The 21133-nt window shown below is 34.0% G+C and overlaps 3 protein-coding genes and 1 pseudogene across 3 annotated transcripts in view; 2 read left to right on the forward strand and 2 right to left on the reverse strand.

Moving 5' to 3' along the window:
- The window catches only part of LOC131594476 (TMV resistance protein N-like), a 47453-nt gene extending 43233 nt beyond the window's left edge, over positions 1-4220 (forward strand). Inside the window, exons 5-6 of the transcript XR_009281405.1 lie at positions 3876-3943; positions 4076-4220. The gene's annotated coding sequence lies outside the window, so the exon portion shown is untranslated. The remainder of the gene's footprint in view (positions 1-3875; positions 3944-4075) is intronic.
- Positions 690-3867, forward strand: LOC131596773 (disease resistance protein Roq1-like; annotated as a pseudogene).
- A 112-nt stretch (positions 4221-4332) lies between the features above and the next one.
- Positions 4333-11035, reverse strand: LOC131594478 (disease resistance protein RPV1-like). Its single transcript, XM_058866625.1, has 8 exons — positions 10443-11035; positions 9207-10320; positions 8836-9054; positions 7957-8736; positions 7227-7863; positions 7044-7120; positions 5248-6429; positions 4333-5157 (listed from the first exon to the last, which is right to left on the reverse strand). Exons 1-5 carry the CDS (start codon positions 10937-10939, stop codon positions 7279-7281), a joined length of 3195 nt encoding a protein of 1064 aa, XP_058722608.1. The 5' UTR covers positions 10940-11035; the 3' UTR covers positions 4333-5157; positions 5248-6429; positions 7044-7120; positions 7227-7278.
- Positions 10740-17256, reverse strand: LOC131596774 (disease resistance protein RPP2B-like). The gene is made up of 6 exons (XM_058869514.1): positions 17171-17256; positions 17037-17050; positions 12839-13407; positions 11622-12651; positions 11044-11234; positions 10740-10877 (listed from the first exon to the last, which is right to left on the reverse strand). The coding sequence occupies exons 1-4, from the start codon at positions 17254-17256 to the stop codon at positions 12397-12399; spliced, it is 924 nt and encodes a 307-aa protein (XP_058725497.1). The 3' UTR covers positions 10740-10877; positions 11044-11234; positions 11622-12396.
- Between the last annotated feature and the right edge of the window lie 3877 nt (positions 17257-21133).

Raw genomic sequence — 21133 nt, forward strand, 5'->3', positions numbered from 1 at the left:
ATATATATATATATATATATATATATATATATATATATATATATATATATATATATAGGGAGCGTATCCGGTGAGAACTAATATTTATGTGAGAAACGAGAACTATTAATATCAATCGTTGGATTTAATTAACGTATAAGATTTAATAATTTCATATGAAGATCACCTCACTGAATTTTATCTATTACACTCAATATTTAAACTTTCCATAAGAAGAGATTCTTACTTAAAGTAATTCTACTTGATGAATTAATCATTATTAAAATAATTTTTATAAACATACTTAATATAATTAGCATATAAATATAAAATATAATTTAAATTATTTAATATTTTTATTTGAAATTAAAATTATCTAAAACTATAAATATTTTTCAAGACTAAAACCATAATTCCAAAATAAATTTTTGAAAAATAAAATTAATTTTAAGATAATCATAAACATAAATTGTTTACTCATCTTACTAGTATTAAAATTATTTTTAAATAAAACTAAGTCGTATAAATTTCTTTATAAATCTTAACTCTTAAAACAAAATTAAATTAAAAAAACTACTTTAAAGTCCGGGGTACCACTTTAGTCCGGGGTACCCCTCTTCACTTCAAACTTGTTTTCTCGTCTTATATTATTATCATTAGATTTGATGTTATTATGATACTGGTGCATTGACAAATTTATTTTATTGGGCATGAATAGATATGAATATGATTACAAGTTTATCGCGGAAATAGTCGAATACATCTCCACCAAGATCAATCGTGTTCCTTTACACGTTGCCGATTACCCTGTTGGATTACAGTCCCGAGTAAAACATGTGAAATTGCTACTTGATAAGGGATCTGATGAAGGGGTCTATATGGTAGGACTCTATGGTACCGGAGGCTTGGGCAAATCCACACTTGCAAAAGCAATATATAACTTTATTGCTGATCAATTTGAAGGTTTGTGTTTCCTTCATAATGTGAGAGAGAACTCAAATAAAAATAAGTTGAAACATCTCCAGGAGGAGCTCCTTTTAAAAACAATTGGCTTGGAAGTTAAGTTAGGTGATACTAGTGAGGGAGTTCCAATCATAAAGGAAAGGCTGTGTAGAAAGAAGATTCTTTTGATTCTCGATGATGTTGACAATATCAAGCAACTGCTAGTTCTGGCTGGAGGACTTGATTGGTTTGGTCGTGGAACTCGAGTCATTGTTACCACTCGAGATAAGCACTTATTAACTAATCACGAGATAGAAAGCATGTACGAGATGGAAGGGCTATATGGAATAGAAGCTCTTGAATTGTTGAGGTGGATGGCTTTTAAGAATAACCAAGTTCCTTCAAGTTATAAAGAAATTTTAAACCGCGCAGTTACATATGCTTCTGGGCTTCCGTTGGCTATAGAAATAATCGGCTCCAATTTATTTCGAAAGAGCATAGAAGAATGGAAGAATACGTTAGAGGGGTATGAAAAGATTCCCAATAAAGAGATCCAAAAGATACTTCGAATAAGCTACGATGCTTTGGAGGAAGAGGAACAAAGTGTTTTTCTAGACATTGCTTGTTGTTTCAAAGGGAGTAGATGGGTGGAGGTCGAAAATATACTTCATGCGCATTATGGTCATTGTATAAAACATCATGTTGGAGTGTTGGCTGAAAAATCTCTCATAAAGATTAATTCTCATATATATTGGGGACCTTATGTTGATGTGCGATTACATGATTTGATAGAGGACATGGGTAAAGAAGTCGTCCGACAAGAATCACCTAAAGAACTTGGAGAACGTAGTAGGTTGTGGTATTACGAGGATATAATTCATGTCTTAAAAGAAAACATTGTGAGTAAGATTGATATTTATGAATATTGTTCTTTTTAGAGTTATATATAACCATCTCATACTAGTTTTTTTATTGCATATAAATTTCTCTATATGTGTTGTGGCTCATTGACTTTATTCTTCTTTTTATTTTTATTTTGTTAAAAGGGAACTAGCAAAATTGAAATGATATATCTCGATTTCCCTTCAACGGAAGCAATAATAGACTGGAATGGAAAAGCCTTCAAGAAGATGAAAAATCTCAAAACACTTATCATAAAAAATGGTCATTTTTCCAAAGGCGCCCAACATCTTCCAAGTGGTCTGAGAGTATTAGAATGGAAAAGATATCCTTTGGGATATATACCCTTTAGCATTTTGAACAAGGTAAGTTAAATACATTTATTTTTTTACCATGCATATTTATAAATTCACAAGAGATTATTCATTTGATTATTATTTGTTTTGTTTTTTGTTTATGCAGACATTTGAGCAGATGAAAATTTTAAAATTTGACAATTGTAAATACTTAACAAATATATCTGACGTCTCGTGTCTCCCAAATTTAGAAAATTTTTCATTCAGAAAATGTGAGAATTTACTTTCAATTGATGAGTCTATAGGGTTCCTCAATAAGCTCCAAATCTTGAATGCTGAGGGTTGTGACAAGTTATCGAGTTTTCCTCCTTTAAAGTTGAACTCTCTTCTAAAGCTAGAACTTTCATTTTGTACCAGTCTCAAGAAATTTCCTGAAATATTGGACAAGATGAATAATATTAATGATATAACTTTGATGAACACTGGCATAAAAGAATTTCCATCTTCATTTCAAAATCTTACCGAACTTCATAACTTATTGATACATGGACATGGAAAACTTATATTTCCAAGTAGCATTCTCATGATGTCAAATTTGTCCCAAGTTGAAATTGAGGATTATAGTCAGTTAGTCACAAAACCGAATGATGAACTGAGTTCCTTGTTGTCTTCCAATGTGATAGAACTTTTAATTAGAACAAGCAAACATAAATTTCTAGCAGTGGCTCTCACCTTGTTTTCTAATGTGGAAACCTTAAACATATCCGAAAGCGATATCAAGATTCTTCCTGAATGCATAAAAAACTGTTGCTTTCTAAAGAACATTTATTTGGATAATTGCCTTTATCTTGAAGAAATAAGAGGGATTCCGCCAAATCTTAAAAGATTCTCATTGGGGGGCGAATTATTGACTTCATCGAGTAAAAGCATGCTAGTGAATCAGGTATTGTTGTTTTTTTTTTTCTTATATAACCCATTGATTTATTATTTCATGATTCATCACGGTGTAATTTATGCTATTGTAAAAAACATATAGGAACTACATGAAGCTGGAGGCACTGAGTTTCGTTTCCCATCATCCCAAAGCGAGTTGATTCCGGAGTGGTTTGAGCATCAAAGTAGAGAACAGTCTATTTCTTTTTCGTTCCGTAACAACTTCCCTTCCTTGGTTTTCTACTTTTCTATTATAAGAATTCCTGAATGGTTCTTTGAGCCAGAATGGGGATTAAGAGTCTATTTTCTCATCAATGACTATGCATATACTCTTGATGTTCTTGAGTTTCCTATGCCTTTTGATGTTCTAGGGGAATATACATATATATTTTCTTCTGATTGGAAAAACTGGTTAGAACTAGCGGCATATACACCTAACAGACACCCAGAATTCAAATCTATGTTGGAAGATGCACTTTTGAAAAATGAATGGATTCATGCTGAAGTTAAGATTGGGACTGATTTGAATGATGAGGATATTAATGTTGAAAGTGGAATCCATGTACTGAAAGAATTAACTAGCATGGAAGATATTCAATTCACTAAATCTTCCTTATCCAAAAAGAGAAAACTATATGAGTTTCTGAATGAATCAACATCAGAATGAATATGGTTGTTGTAGAAAGTGGACTCCGTCTACCCAATCATTTAACTAGTAGGTGAGATTGCATTCCCTATTGTATCAACTTGAAGGCATACTTATTTTAACATTCTATCTTTTGATATTTGTTTTACTTACTTGCTCTGATTGTTTTCTTGACACAGAATTTCCCAACTCCTGTACCAGCTTTCAAGAAATGAAGGAAATCGCAGCCAGGCTTTGTGGCATAGTTGTAAGAACTAATTTGGTTTAAATTAAAATTGAGGATCAAAAAGAATATGAGAGTAACTTTGTCGCTGTGATGTTAATTTTATTATCAAGTTTTGTTTGGTTGAATCAATTTTGTTAAACCATGTATACGCAGAAACATGATCCGCTAAAGATTGGTCACCCAGGTATTGATGGAGGAATGTTTCTTGATGGCTCTGAGGTTAAAGGTGTTCTAGATTCCATCATGGCGGAGGCTCAGCAGTACAGGAGGCAGCAGAGGAACGCCGAAAGGGTCACAGACCGACTCAGAGTCGGCCATACGCAATAGTCTTTACATTTGTATATCTTGTATTGTATATGGTTTGGATAAAATTTTGTATCGATTTTTGATTGTATTTGGATAATATTTTGGTTAGAGACTTTATCGACAATGAAAATTATTTTCTGCTACTGTCTGCATAAATTTTGAAAATACATTTTCGGTTCCCTCCCGTAAATGCATCTCCGGGATTAACTGAAGTTTAACAGAAAAAAGAAGCGTCCGTGAAATACACTTCCAGGAACGCAGGGGCAAAATTGGGTTTTTATAGAGTTCTTTTCAGTGACATGGGGAGGCATAAGAAATTCCCTGCTAATTATAACCGAAGCAAATAAATGCAAAAGATTCCAAATGAATTACAACAGTAATGCACATTCATAAAATTAACAAGGTACAATTACATGACAAATCAAATAATGCTTATACATGAAAATTGACAAATCATCAAAACAAAAATGGTACCGACGATTATTACAATTTTAGTCTCCTCTTTTTGATGTTTGGTAACTTTAGAGCTATTATTGGTGATTTGATTTGAGAGATTATTTGACTTTGAAATGGAACTGAAAAATTCGTAAGTCCGATTGAATTCGATTTTATAGATTAGCACTGATACATATGATGGACATGATGCATGAATGACTAATGAAGATCATATGAAGAATTAAGGGAAATTAAAGTTTCTTGTACCTTCATTTAACATAATAATGGTAAACTAAAGATTGCCATATCCAAACAAGGTGCATATGATGGTTAACATCAAGTTCTTTCATAAGTAAATCCATCCTTATGAAGATTTACATAACTAAATCAAATCATAATAACTTAGAATAGAAATAAAATAGTAAACATATTTCATATTTTGATTCATAATTAGACCGTGTTCATGTGTGCACCAGAGTTATTCATCCTTGATCCTACAATAAAGGAAAAACAAAAAGTTAGAAATAATGCGAAAAGCCTATTGAATTTTGGCAATATATGAGAGAACAATATATAGCATGCACCTGGATCAAGGACTCTAGCCCTGGTTTTAGTAAGAACCGATCGAGTTCCACATGGATAACAATAGAGCTATACGTTTTTGCTGCAACATTTGTGTTTCTGAAACTCCCACTAGCTGCTTTTTCTGCGGAAGGTGTAACAACCAACTAATATACCCTCTCCACTTTCAGTTACATCAGTTATTACCATATAGTTCAAATGGTGCCGACTAATCTGTATGAGAGATTTATCAACCAACACTCGAACGTGGACTTTTATGCAATGACCGTAATGACTATTAAGTATCTCTTCGACTTCTGCCAATCTACACCATTTGAAGCAACAAGCAATATCCAAAAAGACACTTTGTTGTTCTTCGTCCAAAGCATCAAAGTTTACTTTAAGTTTATTTTGGATATCTTCATGAGGATTCCTTTCATACTTATCCAATGTAGATTCCCATTCTTCTATATGTTTTCCAAACAAACTGGAACCAACTACTTCTAAAGCTAATGGAAGGCCAGAAGCATATCTAACTACGCGGTTTAAAATATAATCATAACATGGATCAATTTTGTCACTTTTAAAAGCCATCCACTTAAACAACTCAAGAGATTCTTCCTCATTTAAGGCATCTAGTTCATATATTCTTTCAATCCCATGACATGATAACAAATTATTGTCTCGAGTTGTAACTATGACTCTGCTTCCAGGTCCGAGCCAGCCAACAAGGTATTTATTCCAACCTTTAAATAAATCCTATGGTTTGGTAGACCTTACTTGTTCTAAGAGAATATAAAAATTCAGGAATAATGAATCATAACAATTACCCCACTGCCAAGCTACATAACCAACTGGTGCAAAACCACAAGAACATAATACCGAAAATTGCGACTGACACACACAAATGCCGAGAGCCCCTGATGCAGCAACCACCTGAGTCCTGACAAACCCTATAACCCACCCTTCAAGCCTGAAAATCTGCCAGACAGAACTTCCTCGCATAACCAGTCAGCAAAAGAAACTGAAAAATAACAGGATCCAGCAAACACACCCGAGAACATCCAAACCCACCGGAAGCATATAAACCAAATCCATTTCCAAGCCAAAACTTGTATTTCTTCAAGCCAAACATCTGACGATCTGCTTATGTTTCTAAGTCTTATCGTTACGCCCTTTCCACAGAACCCAAATACAAGCAAACCCTGCAAATTGCTTTAAGTTTGTTAGAGTAGAATTATGCATAGCAGTAACTCGTAATAGTATTTATTTATAATATTATAACTCGTACTCGCATCTAATCCTCATTCACACATCAAAAGACACGTTTTGAACTACATTGATCATAGATACTTCCCTTTGTTACAATTTTTTTAAATATTACATATTTTGTGTTATAACAAACAAGCCCATATTCATTCAGCCCCTTATCAGATGTACACAAGCTTAGTAGCATCAAACCTTGGCAGGTTTTCAAAATAAAAATATCATTTATATTATATTTATTTGACTTTTATAATTTCAAAAATATTTTTTGTTTTTTCAAAAATAGATCTAATGGATTTAAAGCATATGATAAAAATAATTCATTGGATCATTAAAATATGTTGGATAGATTTGATCCATCCATGTATATATAAATGGATGAATTGAGTCTAACCTTACTTTTTATATGGTGGATGGATTTTTTAGTGGATGTATTGGATGAATTTTATCTTAATGAATCCAATTGACACACTTAATTAAACATCACAGCGACAAAATTACTCTCATATTCTTTTTTATCATCAATTTTAATTTAAACCAAATTAGTTCTTACAACTATGCCACAAAGCCTGGCTGCTAATATCTACATTTCCTTCATTTCTTGAAAGCTGGTACAGGAGTTGGGAAATTCTGTGTCAACAAAACAATCAGAGCAAGTAAGTAAAACAAATATCAAAAGATAGAATGTTAAAATAAGTATGCCTTCAAGTTGAAACAATAGGGAATGCAATCTCACCTGCTAGTTAAATGTTTGAGTACCTGGATTCCACTTTCTACAACAACCATATTCATTCTGATGTTGATTCATTCAGAAACTCATATAATTTTCTCTTTTTGGATAAGGAAGAAATACTGAATTGAATATCATCCATGCTAGTTAAGTTTTTGAGTACATGGATTCCACTTTCAACAACAATATCCTCATCATTCAAATCAGAATCCAAATCAGGATTCAAATAAATCATAATCTTAACCTCAGCATGAATCCATTCATTTTTCAAAAGTGCATCATCCAACATAGATTTGAGTTCTGGGTGTCCCTTTGGTGTATAGTCCCCTAGTTCTAACCAGTTTTTCCAATCAGAAGAAAATATATATGTATATTTCCCTGGAATATCAAAAGGATTACCAAACTCAAGATGATCAAGAGTATAGGCATAGTCATTGATGAGCAAATAGACTCTTAATCCTGAATCTACAATCTTACATTCATACAATCTTATAATAGACAAGTAGAAAACCAAGGAAGGGAAGTTGTTACGGAACGAAAAAGAAATAGACTGTTCTCTTCTTTGATGCTCAAACCACTCTGGAATCAACTCACTTCGTGACGATGGAAAACGAAACTCAGTGCCTCCAGCTTCATGCAGTTTCTATATGTTTTTTAGCATAAGATAAATTACACCATGATGAATCGTGAAATAATAAATCAAAGGGTTATATAAGAAACAAAAAAACAACAATACCTGATTCACTAGCATGCTTTTACTCGATGAAGTCAATGATTCGCACCCCAATGCAGACAATGATTTAAGATTTGGCGGAATCCCTCTTATTTCTTCAAGATATTGGCAATAATCCAAATAAATGCTCTTTAGAAAGCAACAGTTTTTTATGCATTCAGGAAGAATTTTGATATCGCTGCCGGATATGTCTAAGGTTTCCACATTAGAAAACAAGGTAAGAGTCACTGCTAGAAATTTATGTTTGCTTGTTCGAATTATAATCTCTTTCACATTGGAAGACAACAAGGAACTCAGTTCATCATTTGGTTTTGTGACAAACTGACTATAACCATCAAAATCAACTTGGGACAAATTTGACATCATGGGAATGCTACCTCGAAATATAAGTTTTCCATGTCCACGTATCGATAAGTTATGAAGTTCGGTAAGATTTTGAAATGAAGATGGAAATTCTTTTATGCCAGTGTCTATCAAAGTTATATTGTTAATATTATTCATCTTGTCCAATATTTCAGGAAATTTCTTGAGAATTTTACAAAATGAAAGTTCTAGCTCTCGAAGAGAGTTCAACTTTAAAGGTGGAAAACTCGATAACTTGTCACAACCCTCAGCATTCAAGATTTGAAGCTTATCGAGGAAGCCAATAGACTCATCTATTGAAATTAAATTCTCGCACTTTTTGAATGAAAAAATTTCTAAATTTGGGAGACACGAGACGTCAGATATATTTGTTAAGTATTCGCAATTGTCAAGTTTTAAAATTTTCATCTTCTCAAATGTCTGCATAAACAAAAAAAAACGAAACAAATGATAATCAAATGAATAATCTCTTATAAATTTATAAATATGCATGATAAAAAATAAATGTATTTAACTTACCTTGTTTGAGATGCTAAAAGGTATACATCCTAAAGGATATCTTGGCCATTCTAATACTCTCAAACCACTTGGAAGATACCAAGAACCTTTGGAAAAATGACCATTTTTTATGATAAGTGTTCTGAGATTTTTCATCTTCTTGAAGGCTTTTCCATTCCAGTCTATTACTGCTTCCGTTGAAGGGAAATCGAGATATATCATTTCAATTTTGCTAGTTCCCTTTTATCATAAAAAAAAAAACGAATAAATTCAATAAGCCACAACCCAAATATAGAGAAAATAGTATGAGATGTTTATATATAACTCCAAAAGAACAATGTCATGGTTAAAGCTAAAAAAACAAATTGTGCATAGATATCAATCTTACTCACCGTGTTTTCTTTTAAAACGAGGATTATATCATCGTAATACCACAACCTACTACGTTCTCCAAGTTCTTTAGGTGATTCTTGTCGGACAACTTCTTTACCCATGTCCTCTATCAAATCATGTAATGTCACATCAACATAAGGTCCCCAATGAGAATTAATCTTTATGAGAGATTTTTCAGCCAACACTCCGACATGATGTTTTATACAGTGACCATAATGCGCATGAAGTATATTTTCGACCTCCACCCATATACTCCCTTTGAAACAACAAGCAATGTCTAGAAAAACACTTTGTTCCTCTTCCTCCAAAGCATCGTAGCTTATTCGAAGTATCTTCTGGATCTCTTTATTGGGAATTTTTTCGTATCCCTCTAATGTATTCTTCCATTCTTCTATGCTCTTTCCAAATAAATTGGAGCCGATTATTTCTATAGCTAATGGATGTCCCGAAGCATATGTAACTGCACGGTTTAAAATTTCTTCATAACTTGAAGGAACTTGGTTATTTTTAAAAGCCATCCACCTCAACAACTCAAGAGCTTCTATCCCATATAGCCCTTCCATTGCGTACACGCTTTCTATCTCGTGACTAGTTAAAATGTGTTTATCTCGAGTGGTAATAATGACTCGAGTTCCACGACCAAACCAATCAAGTCCTCCAGCCAAAACATGCAGTTGCTTGATATTATCAACATCATCGAGAATCAAAAGAATCTTCTTTCTACACAACCTTTCCTTTATGATTGGAACTCCCTCACTAGTATCACCTAACCTAACTTCCAAGCCAATTGTTTTTAAAAGGAGCTCCTCCTGGAGATGTTTCAACTTATTTTTAGTTGAATTCTCTCTCACATTATGAAGGAAACACAAACCATCAAATTGATCAGCAATAAAATTATATATTGCTTTTGCAAGTGTGGATTTGCCCAATCCTCCGGTACCATAGAGTCCTACCATGTAGACCCCTTCATCAGATCCCTTATCAAGAAGCGATTTCACATGTTGTACTCGGGACTGTAATCCAACAGGGTAATTGGCAACGTGTAAAGGAACGCGATTGATCTTGTTAGAGATGTATTTGACTATTTCCCCGATAAACTTGTATTCATATGATCTATTCATTCCCAATAAAATAAATTTGTAAATGCATCATCAGTATCATAATCACATCAAATCTAATGATAATAATATAATATAAGAAGAGAAAACAAGTTTGAAGTGAAGAGGGGTACATACCCGGGACTAAAGTGGTAGCCGGAGAAGTTAGCAGCTTGGTTAAGAGCTATCTTCCATTGGTGCAACCGCTCCATGTTTTGTTTGTTGTTTTGGAACCTATATTCATGCTTAGACAAAGCTTCACCATAACTTCCACTCCAATGGCGCACCTGAGTAGGTTCCACCCCATGGAAAACAGGCAAAACTAGACGACCTTTTGACTTGAAGCAGTGAATGATGTGAACAAGTTCATCCAAACAAAACGAAGAAGAGGCATAGTTGACAGAAAACACAGGAATGAAAATCCTAGACTCTTCAATAGCCTTTATGAGTGATGGTGTGATTTCATCTCCTCTTTGAAGATCATTGTCATCAATGAAGGTGTTGATTCCTTTGTCGGTAAGAGCCTTATAGAGATTTCCAGTAAAACCATAGCGAGTGTCAGTGCCCCTGAAACTGAGGAATACCTGGTAAGTGAATCCATAGGAAAATGAAGAGGAAGGTGATTGCATAGCCATAAGAATTGAGAATTAAGGTGAGTTTCTTTCTTATGACGAATTTGTCTCTTTGTAAGAATATAAGAAGTGTAACTGTAGCAGAAAATGATGTGAAACTTCCTTACAACAAGCTACAGCCGTGTGGACCTTGCTGAAAGAGATGTTACTGAAGTGAAGAATAGCATGTGGACCTTCTTTAAAGTCTACTCTCACATCACAATCTCAGCTTTCATTTTTTATTATTATCCAAGCATAACTTTAATATTTCAATGTCTACTCTCACATCACAATCTCAGCTTTCATTTTTAATTTAATCCTGACAAACAAGACATACAATAAAAGAAAAGAACGAGAACCAAAAGTAAAATAAAAATATGTTTGCGATGATTAAAATTAAGGTAATTAAAATCGAACAGAATATTTATCGATATACTCACGGGTTTAAGGTTTGAAGGTTTGATTGAGATCGAACAACAAAATAATATATTTATTTGAATAACAAATAGTTCCAAAACAAAAAAGTTTTAGATTTCAATTCAAGGACAAAACAGACACATTAAACAGTCCCAGCAACATAAAGGATGCCAAAACAGAATCCAATTTTAGAGAGAGATAATGAGGTTTAAGATTTTCAACAAAATTTTGTGTCTGAAAAAACAAACACATAAACATAACCAAACAAGAAATTATCAAGAATTAATACCTACTAGTAAGTAGAACGAACTGACCACACCTTGTTCACAAAGTTCTCCCACGATGGAAAAGTTGTTGCCCTGATTGCTTCTGTCGATGATATTGTCCTTACTCGAGACGGTATAGTGGAGATGGCAAGAGTAAAAGAGAAATTGACAGTAGACTTTGAAATCAAGGACTTGGGAGTCATGAGATATTTTCTTGGTATAGAGGTTGCTTGGTCAAAGAATGATATCGAGGTTTCACAGCAGAAATACATTATAGACTTATTGAAAGAAACAAGAATGAGTGGATGTCGTCCTGCCGATACCCCTATGGATCCTAATGCTAAACTTTAGGGAGAAGGTAATGTTCTTGTTGATACTGGAAGATATCAGAGACTTGTTGAAAAACTGATTTATTTGTCACACACCCGGCATGGTATTGCTTTCTCACTTAGTGTAGTAAGTCAGTTTATGCATTCTCCTTTCGAGGAACATCTTGAGGCAGTTTATACGATACTGAGATATTTTCAGGGAAATCCTAAAAAAGGCTTATTTTTAAAGAAGAATAGTGAAAGAAATGTGTCTATCTTCACCGATGTTGATTGGGCAAGTTCAATCACATATAGAAGATTAACCTCTAGATATTGACATATTGTACCTATGTTTGGGTAATCTTGTGACATGAAGGAGTAAGAAACAAGGAGTTGTAGCAAGGTAAATTGTGAAGGATTATGGATCCTTTAGAGTCCTAGAATAACTTAAGATAAAATTAAATGAATAATCTCATAGTGAATTTCTAAATTATACATGATTGAAAAATAAGTTTATTTCACTTACCTTGTTGAGAAAACAGTATGGAATACACTGTGAGTGATATTTTTGCCATTTTAATACTCTCAAATTACGTGGAAAATCTATAGAGCCTTTGAAAAAATTACCACTTTTAATAATAAGTGTTGTGAGCCTTTTCATCTTCCCGAAAGCCATTCTGTTCCAATCTATTGCTGCTTCAGATGAGCCGTAATCCAGAGATATGATTTCAATATCACTATTTTCCTTTAAACAAAAATACAAACATCGAGCGCAAAAGAGACAAGACTTCACCACACAGATAAAGATAATTTTACACATAGTTTAAAGTATAAGAAAGAAAAAAACTAGTATGAGCACATATAAGTCCTAAAGAGCAAAATCAAGGTTAAGAAAAGAAAATAATCAATTCATAGATATTAGCCTTACTAACCGTATTATTTTCTAACACTTGAATTATATCTTCTCGGAACCACAACCTACTGCGTTTTTCAGGTTTTTTGGGTGATTTTTGTCGGACAATTTCTTTACCCATGTCCGCTATCAAGTCATGTAATGTCAGAATACAAATACAACTCTGCTCGAAATGACCAATCTTAATGAGAGATTTTTCGGCCAACACTTGAATTCTATGTGTCATGGAGCCACCATACTGAGCACGAAGTATCTCTTCAACCTCTGTCAAACTACAACCTTTAAAGCAACAAGCAATATCTAGGAACACACTTTGTTCCTCTTCCTCCAAAGCATCAAAGCTTACTTTAAGTATCTTTTGGATCTCTTTATTGGGAATCTTTTCATACCCATCTAATGTACACTTCCATTCTTCTATGCACTTTCCAAACAAATTGGAACCCACTATTTCTAAAACTAATGGAAAGCCAGAAGCATAAGCAACAGCCCTGTTTAAAACGTCCTCATAACTTGAATGAACTTTGTTATTTTTGAAAGCCATCCACCTCAACAATTCAAGACCTTCTTTCCTTGGAATCTCTCTTCGTGCTTAGCCAGTGCTTCACCGTAACTCCCATTCTGATGTCGCAGGTGAGTAGGTTCCACATCATAGAAAACAGGCAAAACGAGACGTCTCTTTGTCTTGAAGCAGTGAATGATGTGGACAAGTTCATCCAAACAAAAAGATGAAGAGGCATAGCCATGTGAATTGAGGGTGAATGGATGAGAAGAGTTTGAGAGTGCAGAATATGAAAGAGTAAATTCGTATAAAAAGAGTTTGAGAAAAAAGAGTTGGATAAGTGTGAAAATTCCTTACCAGTTCCGATATCCGTGTGGTGCAATCACACAGTAAATATCATGTAAAGTACATAGCAACTTCCCTTAACCTCTATAGGTTTGCATTCATCCAAATAATACCTACTAGCAAAACAGGTTAAAATTATTAGAAACGTGGTTAGTTCAAAACCAAACTCATAGTGGCATTTGAACAAACACATTGTTGGCAAAATTGAAGCTTATACATAAACAGTAACACTGTATCCATCAAAATCACATAAACAGTAAATTTATTTTAATAAGAAATAATTCCAAAACAAAAAGTTCAAGATTTCAATTCAAGGACAAAACAAACACATTAAACAGTCCCAGCAACATAATCCAATTTTAGAGAGATAATGATTTTCAACAAAATTGTGTGCCTAAAAAAACAAACACATAAACATAACCAAACAAGAAGTTATCAAGAATTAATACCTACTAGCAAGTAGGTAAAATGATTAGAAATATGGTCAGTTCAGAATCAACATAACCAAACTCATAGTGGCATTTCAACAAACACATTGTTTGCAAAATTGAAGCTTATACATAAACAGTAACACGATATCCATCAAAACCGAATATGAATAAGAAAAAAAAACAGTGGAGCATGGTGGCCGGAAAAGCATTACAGTTAGAGCTGTCAAATAAGCCCTATATTTGAAAGCCCCACTTATTTAGCCCCATTAAGGCCCTAATATATTAAGCACCTATTGTTGAAGATTTACTTTAGGCCCTAAAATTTTAGGCCCTCTACATAATGCTTTTTTTTTTGGCCTCATTGAGAGGGCCCTATTTTATTCCAAAACTTGCACAATATTCTATTTGCACCAATATTCCATTTTGTGTTCTGTTCAGAGTTGTAATTATTCATTTGTTAAAAAAAAGGACTTTTATTTTAAAACATAATCCTTTGATTTTTAAATCACATTTATAGTGGTAGCCATATCTTTTTATGTCTTTGAAACCACATCAGTAATACATCTTGCTTCAACTTCCCACGTATACTTAGATTAAGATCTAAAAATTTAAGAATTATAATTACTCAATTGTTAAAAAATACTTAAATGTTCAATAAGTTAAAAATTTAAGAATTATAATTGTTTATTTATTAAACAGAGTACTTTTATTTTAAAACCAAACTAATGAAAGAGACTAAAGAGAAGTATATTTGTTAAAATCAGTATTATTTGAATTCATTTTCTATCTAGTTGATTTGTCATTAAAAAGGCTAACTGATATTACTTCACATAATATGATTATTTTATTGTAATTTGTTATATTAGTGAAGTTTTTTATTGATAAGATATATAAGTTGATAATAAACAAGTGTTTAGTAAGTGCGATTAATGATAATCTATAAAATATGAGCTTTATTTTTTTTATTTTTTGAAAAAACTCTTTTTAAATCTTTTTTAAAAAGTTGTTTTATTTTGAAAATTTTTAACAGATTTTTTTTTTACTTTTCATAATTATGTTTTTTTTAATTTTATTTGGGCCTTATGGCCCCCTTTTGAATTTTAGGGCCTTCTAACTTTAGGCCCTATGCATTTGAGGGCTTATTATTGTTAAACTTTTTTAGGCCCTCTTATTATTGGGGCTGGGGCCCAAATTAATTGGCCCCTTAAATTGACAGCTCTAATTACAGTGGAGATGAAGAAAGATCTCTTACCAAAAGTTGAGTATATTTCACTTGAAATTAAATCACTTCAAGAATTTTCATATGTTGAAAATTAGGTTGAAACTTTATAATGCAATTTCTATGTTGATAAGAAGCTCTTCAACCATGGATATAATCTCACAACACACTCTACATCCATGCTCATGTGTCAATCCGCTAGCAATAACTCGTATTTTTCCATGACAGCGGAAATGTAATGAGGAAACACTTCTCAATTTTCAAATAAGATCATCATCTCTCACAACGAGAGAGATATTGCAAGCATTTGACTAAGAGTCATTCTCTGATGCTGCTCCATCAAGAGACTTATACTTTATATGTCCATTCTTTTCACAATTTTAATATTTCACAATTGTTTTTTTTCACATGAGCCTTCCTCTAGCAACCAACACTGAAGAAATAATTTTTCTAGCAATTTCTTCATAACTCAGAGTTTCCTTCCTATATATCAAGGCAGGTTTAATATGTTCATAGGAAGATGGAAGAGACTATATGAGTCTCAAATCTTTATCTTTGTCATCAATCTTGACTCCAATGGTTTTGAATTTAGAAACAATATCATTTAGAACACTCAGATAATCAGATACTTTTGTAAGTTCATCTACATGAAAGCTATGAACTACCCCAACAACTAATTTGATATACCATTTCCTTGATATAGTCCTTCAAGTTTCTCCCAAAGCTCTTTGGTTAACGACGTACCAAGAACATTCGCAAGAGTATTCTTAGCCAAAAAACATGTAAATTGTACTTGAAGTTCTTAAATCTATTTCTTGTTTTCTTGGTTGGAAATGTTTCCTTTCAACGCCTTGTGTAATCCTAATTGTATCATAACATCATTGACTTGAATTTTCCACAAGTCAAAATTAATTCTTCCATCAAATTTCTATAAGTCAATTTTCACTGCACTTGAAAAACTTGACATTGCAACCAAAAAAATTTCTACAGCAAAACAAAATTGTCTCAACCAACACAGAGTATAAAATTTCTTTTCTGATGTGGAAGATCAGACTAAACTGCAATCATAGAGCATACTAAAAATTTATACTTCACCAAACCAATGCTCTATACCAGTTGTTGGTTGGAAAGCAGTGTTGCAATGGCTGAATGTGCAGAGGCAACCTCAACTATGGACTACTGAGCTCAACTGGATCACTGAGTATTGCAGAGGTAAAGGAAAGAGGAGTGGGATAATGAGGATGGCTATTGCTGAAACTATCTACTCTTGTTGGAAGCTTAGAAATGATATTTGCTTTGGAAACATTAGTGATAAAGATACAATTGTAAATAATATTAAAGAGAACATTATACATAGGGGTTGGAATAGTAGTAAGTATAGAAAGTGCATAGCTAAACTCTTGTTATAGAGCTATGCTAGGTTGGATCCTTAGTGATCATCATTGTATTAATGGGTTTTTGAATTAATCCAATTTTTTATTGATTCAAAAAAAATTTTAATTTTAATTTTAATTAATATTTGTTTATTATTATATTTTAATTTTAATTGTGTAGGATATTTTAATTATTATAATATTTAAATAAATATTTTTTTATTAATATTTATTAATTTTGAATAAAAAATAATAATAAAACCTTTTTAAAAAAATAATAATTAGATTTTTTTAAAAATATTTAATTTTAGTGACGTGATATACATGTCACTAATTTGTGACAAGTGTACCATATCGCAACATTCTGAATGCAAATCAGAAATTTAAAAATAAATTTGTTCAGGAGTGGCTTGGTTCCCACGTCGTAAACTTGTGTCATGTTTGTCACATCATAAACTGTCTTCGTTTTCTGTGTCTTACCTACCTTTTTTGTCCCCTGTCTACTATAACAGAAAAGGTGAATGGTGTATGTGTAGTAGTTTGCGACGTGATTTCCATGTCACTATTCATTGACGTGGAAATCATGTCCCAAATAAGTTGTTACGCTCTCCCCTGCGGCGTATATGTGCAAGTCGTAAATTTTTTGTTGTGACGTGATTTTCCACTTTGTGGTAGAATTGACGCCAAATTTTATTAGAGAAGACGTCCTCCATGACGCCAAATTTTATTTCTTATAGATTCTCTCAATTTTGCTCTCTCCATTTCTTTCTTGTTTTCTCATGGATTTTGGGGAGTTCCCCATGTTGTATAATTTTTTCTTTTTTCACTTATTTAATTATTATAGTACGGAAGAGGGTGAGGGCTTTTAGAGATGCAACCATCATTTATGGAATTTTTTTTTTTTGAATAACCATATTTTTAAAAAAAATTCCAAAAATAACTAGGTTTTCAAAAAAATTACAAAAATGTCACTTTTCAGCAAAATATTACACGTTGTCGCCAGGGGGGGTGGCGACAACAATGGGCTAGAGGTGTATTCGCCAGGCCCAATGGCGCCTATGTGCATTTTTTAGGTGTTGTCGCCACCCCCCCTGGCGACAACACCCCCCCCCCCCTTTTTTTTTCATTTTTTTTTTTGTAATTTTTTTCTTTAACATAATTTCTCTTAAATTTTTTTTTAATAACTACAATTTTTTAATATTTTTTTTTAGTAAATACATTCATTTTTTTAGTAAATACATTCATTAATAACTACAATTTTTTAACATAATTTCTCTTAACTACATTCATTTTAATAAATACAATTTTTCAATAATTTTTTTATATTGTTTTTTTTATCTATCTTGTTAAAATTATTTTTGGAAGTTGGTGGTGGATTCATTATTTTGAAAGTTGGACATTCGTTAAAATAATTATATATTAAAATACAATAACGATACATTGACGATAAAAATACATTAAAATTAAAGACATTTCAAAATACATTAACGATACAAATACATTATAATTAAAAACATTACAAAATACATTCACGATACAAATAAAAATCTTATTGCGCGCCACGTGGACCATGATACGATCCACATTGAGGTTGCCGAATGGGTCGTGTAGACGGGTCACGAGTTGGTAATGCCCCCCTATTTCCGCGACGACGCCCCCCTCTATTTGGTTCGTCTTGTGCCATAGTCGACGGTCCCTGAATGAAACCTGGGTCTTCAACATCTTGACCTATAGAATTCCCTCCATAGGATAGGCGGGTGCCCGCGGCGCTGTCGAAGCTGTGTCTAGGCGGGTTAAAATTTCTCCTAGTGGGTGCGGCCTGGAAGTTTTGGAAGTTGGTGGTGGATCCGGTTTGGTTAAAATACAATGGTTGTGGCGGTGTGTTGAAGTCAAATTGTTGGCTGGGGTACTGTGATGTGTGTTGGTCGAATGTGGTGTATTGCGGGTATTCTTCTTCTATGCCCATGTCGGGGGTCATTGGTGGTGATCTTGGAGAGCCCCCCGCATGGAATTCCTGGAAATATGATCTAGAAGAGCTCCCTGCATGGAATTCTTGATTTTGTGGTTGAGTTTGGGATGGAAAAAATTGGTGGAGTTGTTGGGAATGTTGTTGGTAAAAAGGTGTTTGTGGTTGCATTGGTTGTTGGTGGTAACTTTGTTGTTGTTGTTGTTGGTGTTGTTGTGGGTAATGTTGTTGTTGGTAATTTGGTGGTGGTTGTTGTTGTTGTTGGTAATTTGGTGGCGGTGGTTGTTGTTGTTGTTGGTGGTAATTTGGTGGTGGTTGTTGTTGTCCTCCAAAATATGGAGGTTGTGCTCACGGGTCAGCTAAATAGAAAGGGGCAGACACAATCATTTCAGGATTTGTGACGGATCTGTACCAGTTTACATAGTCAACAGTTGGCTTCATTTCTCCCGGCGCCACAGGAAATTCTAGAACCGTTTTTGATCGACGAGCCCATATTTTACGCTGATCTATGGCAAAGGACTTGTAATTTTTTACGTACCACTGTTCGCTAACCTTCGCAAGATGCCAACGTCCCAAACAGTCAGGCTCAGGTGGGTCAGGGATACCTTGATGCATGCCGAATTGGAGCTTCACACGGTCACTCGGGTGCATCTCCACAGTGGTGAACCGTATGATGGGTGATTTTGCTGTCCAAATAGCCGCCTCGTCAAGGTCGGGTACGTGGTCCAATTCCAAGTAAGGACGCCAAATAAACTGCAAAGCAAATAATATTAATTTCAGAATATAGAAGATAGTTATTTTTAAAAATATATTTAGAAAATGGACATTTTTAGAGGTATTACTTCTTGGGGTCCTAGTCGATCTAATATCTGGCGGTAGAAAATGATTTTAGAATCAGGCGTTTTGGACCAATCCATTCCGAGTGCATTGAACCTAAACACATTAAAAGATATAAATCAATATAGTTACAAATAATAATAGAATAAAAAGCAATAATTAAAATAAGATCCAAAAGTTACCTTGAAGCGTAAGGGAAGGCGTAACTGTTTGGATTTGCAGGGGCCAATACCGGCATCCTCCACCATGCCCATGCTTGTAGCAAGAATGCACATCCACTAAATGTACAACTATCCTTTTTTGCACATTTGCACAAGGAACTATATAGGTATGCCAACACAGCCGAACCCCAACTATATGTCTTTATTGCATCAATGTCCCCAAGTAAACACAAGTACATAAAATTAACACTATTTCCCGTGCCTTCGGGAAATAGAAACCTACCAAACAACAACATAATATACATCCTAGTTTTCTGCAGTATAGTTTCTTCGTCAGAAAACTGATCCAATTGAAGCCCAGCATAAGCTAGCTGAAGGCCAGCAAGCTTTATACCTTGGCCCCTACCCCTTTGTTGCCCCTCACCCTCTATTAAATCCACACCCAACAATTCGACGCATAAGGCGTTTGGTTGTTGGACATTTCCATACACTGCCTTTCCATTTGTTTTGAGACCCAACAACATGTACACGTCCTCTAGAGTGACGGTACATTCACCCATTGGAAGGTGAAAAGTATGAGTCTCAGGCCTCCAACGCTCACACAATGCTAATATAAACTTCATATCAACTGAGGTATGTGTTAAGTTCATTACCTCACCAAATCCCGCACGTTTAACGTAGTCCACAATCAAAGGGTCAGGAGCATTCATCTTACCAGCACGGGTCCTAAATCCCGTGACATCCTATAAAAAAAACATTACCCATAAGTATTTGAAATTAGTAAATTTAAGTAAAAAAAATTAAGTGTTTACTCAAACTTACATAAGTGGCAATGTTTGCAATGGTGCCTCGATGCTCTTGACCCATAGTTAGGAGAGACATGTTTGTTGATGATGAAACACAAAGTTGCTCTGATGATAAGTTGCTCTGATGAAAGTATAAGAGGTGATGAAGAAAATGAACAAGTTTGGGAACATATTTATAGCCAAAATGCATAGGTTATTACGAGATTCCCTGCAGTGTCTTGTCCCGTCAAGTCTGTGGTGGGGACGAGATTCCTTGCAGTGTCTTGTCCCGTCATGTCTGTGGTGGGGACGAGATTCCCTTCAGTGTCTTGTCCCGTCAAGTCTGTGGTGGGGACGAGATTCCCTGCAGTGTCTTGTCCCGTCATGTCTGTGGTGGGGACGAGATTCCCTGCATTGTCTTGTCCCGTCATGTCTGTGGTGGGGACGAGATTCCCTGCAGTGTCTTGTCTTGTCATGTCTGTGGTGGGGGGACTAGATTGCTATAGAGGCATGCATTCTTGTCATGCTAAATTATGTTAAACCATTGCATGCACCGATTTATCATATACTTTTATTTTTTATTTAGATGTTTTTATTTTTATTTTAATTCATTTAACACATATACTTATTTGAATCTTGTGCAGAATTATTGCTTCATTTCTTGCATGCATTAGCCTTGTGTAAGAGGTGGGGACGAG

The sequence above is a fragment of the Vicia villosa genome, linkage group LG4 (assembly GCF_029867415.1).
Source record: "Vicia villosa cultivar HV-30 ecotype Madison, WI linkage group LG4, Vvil1.0, whole genome shotgun sequence".
NCBI lineage: Eukaryota > Viridiplantae > Streptophyta > Magnoliopsida > Fabales > Fabaceae > Vicia > Vicia villosa.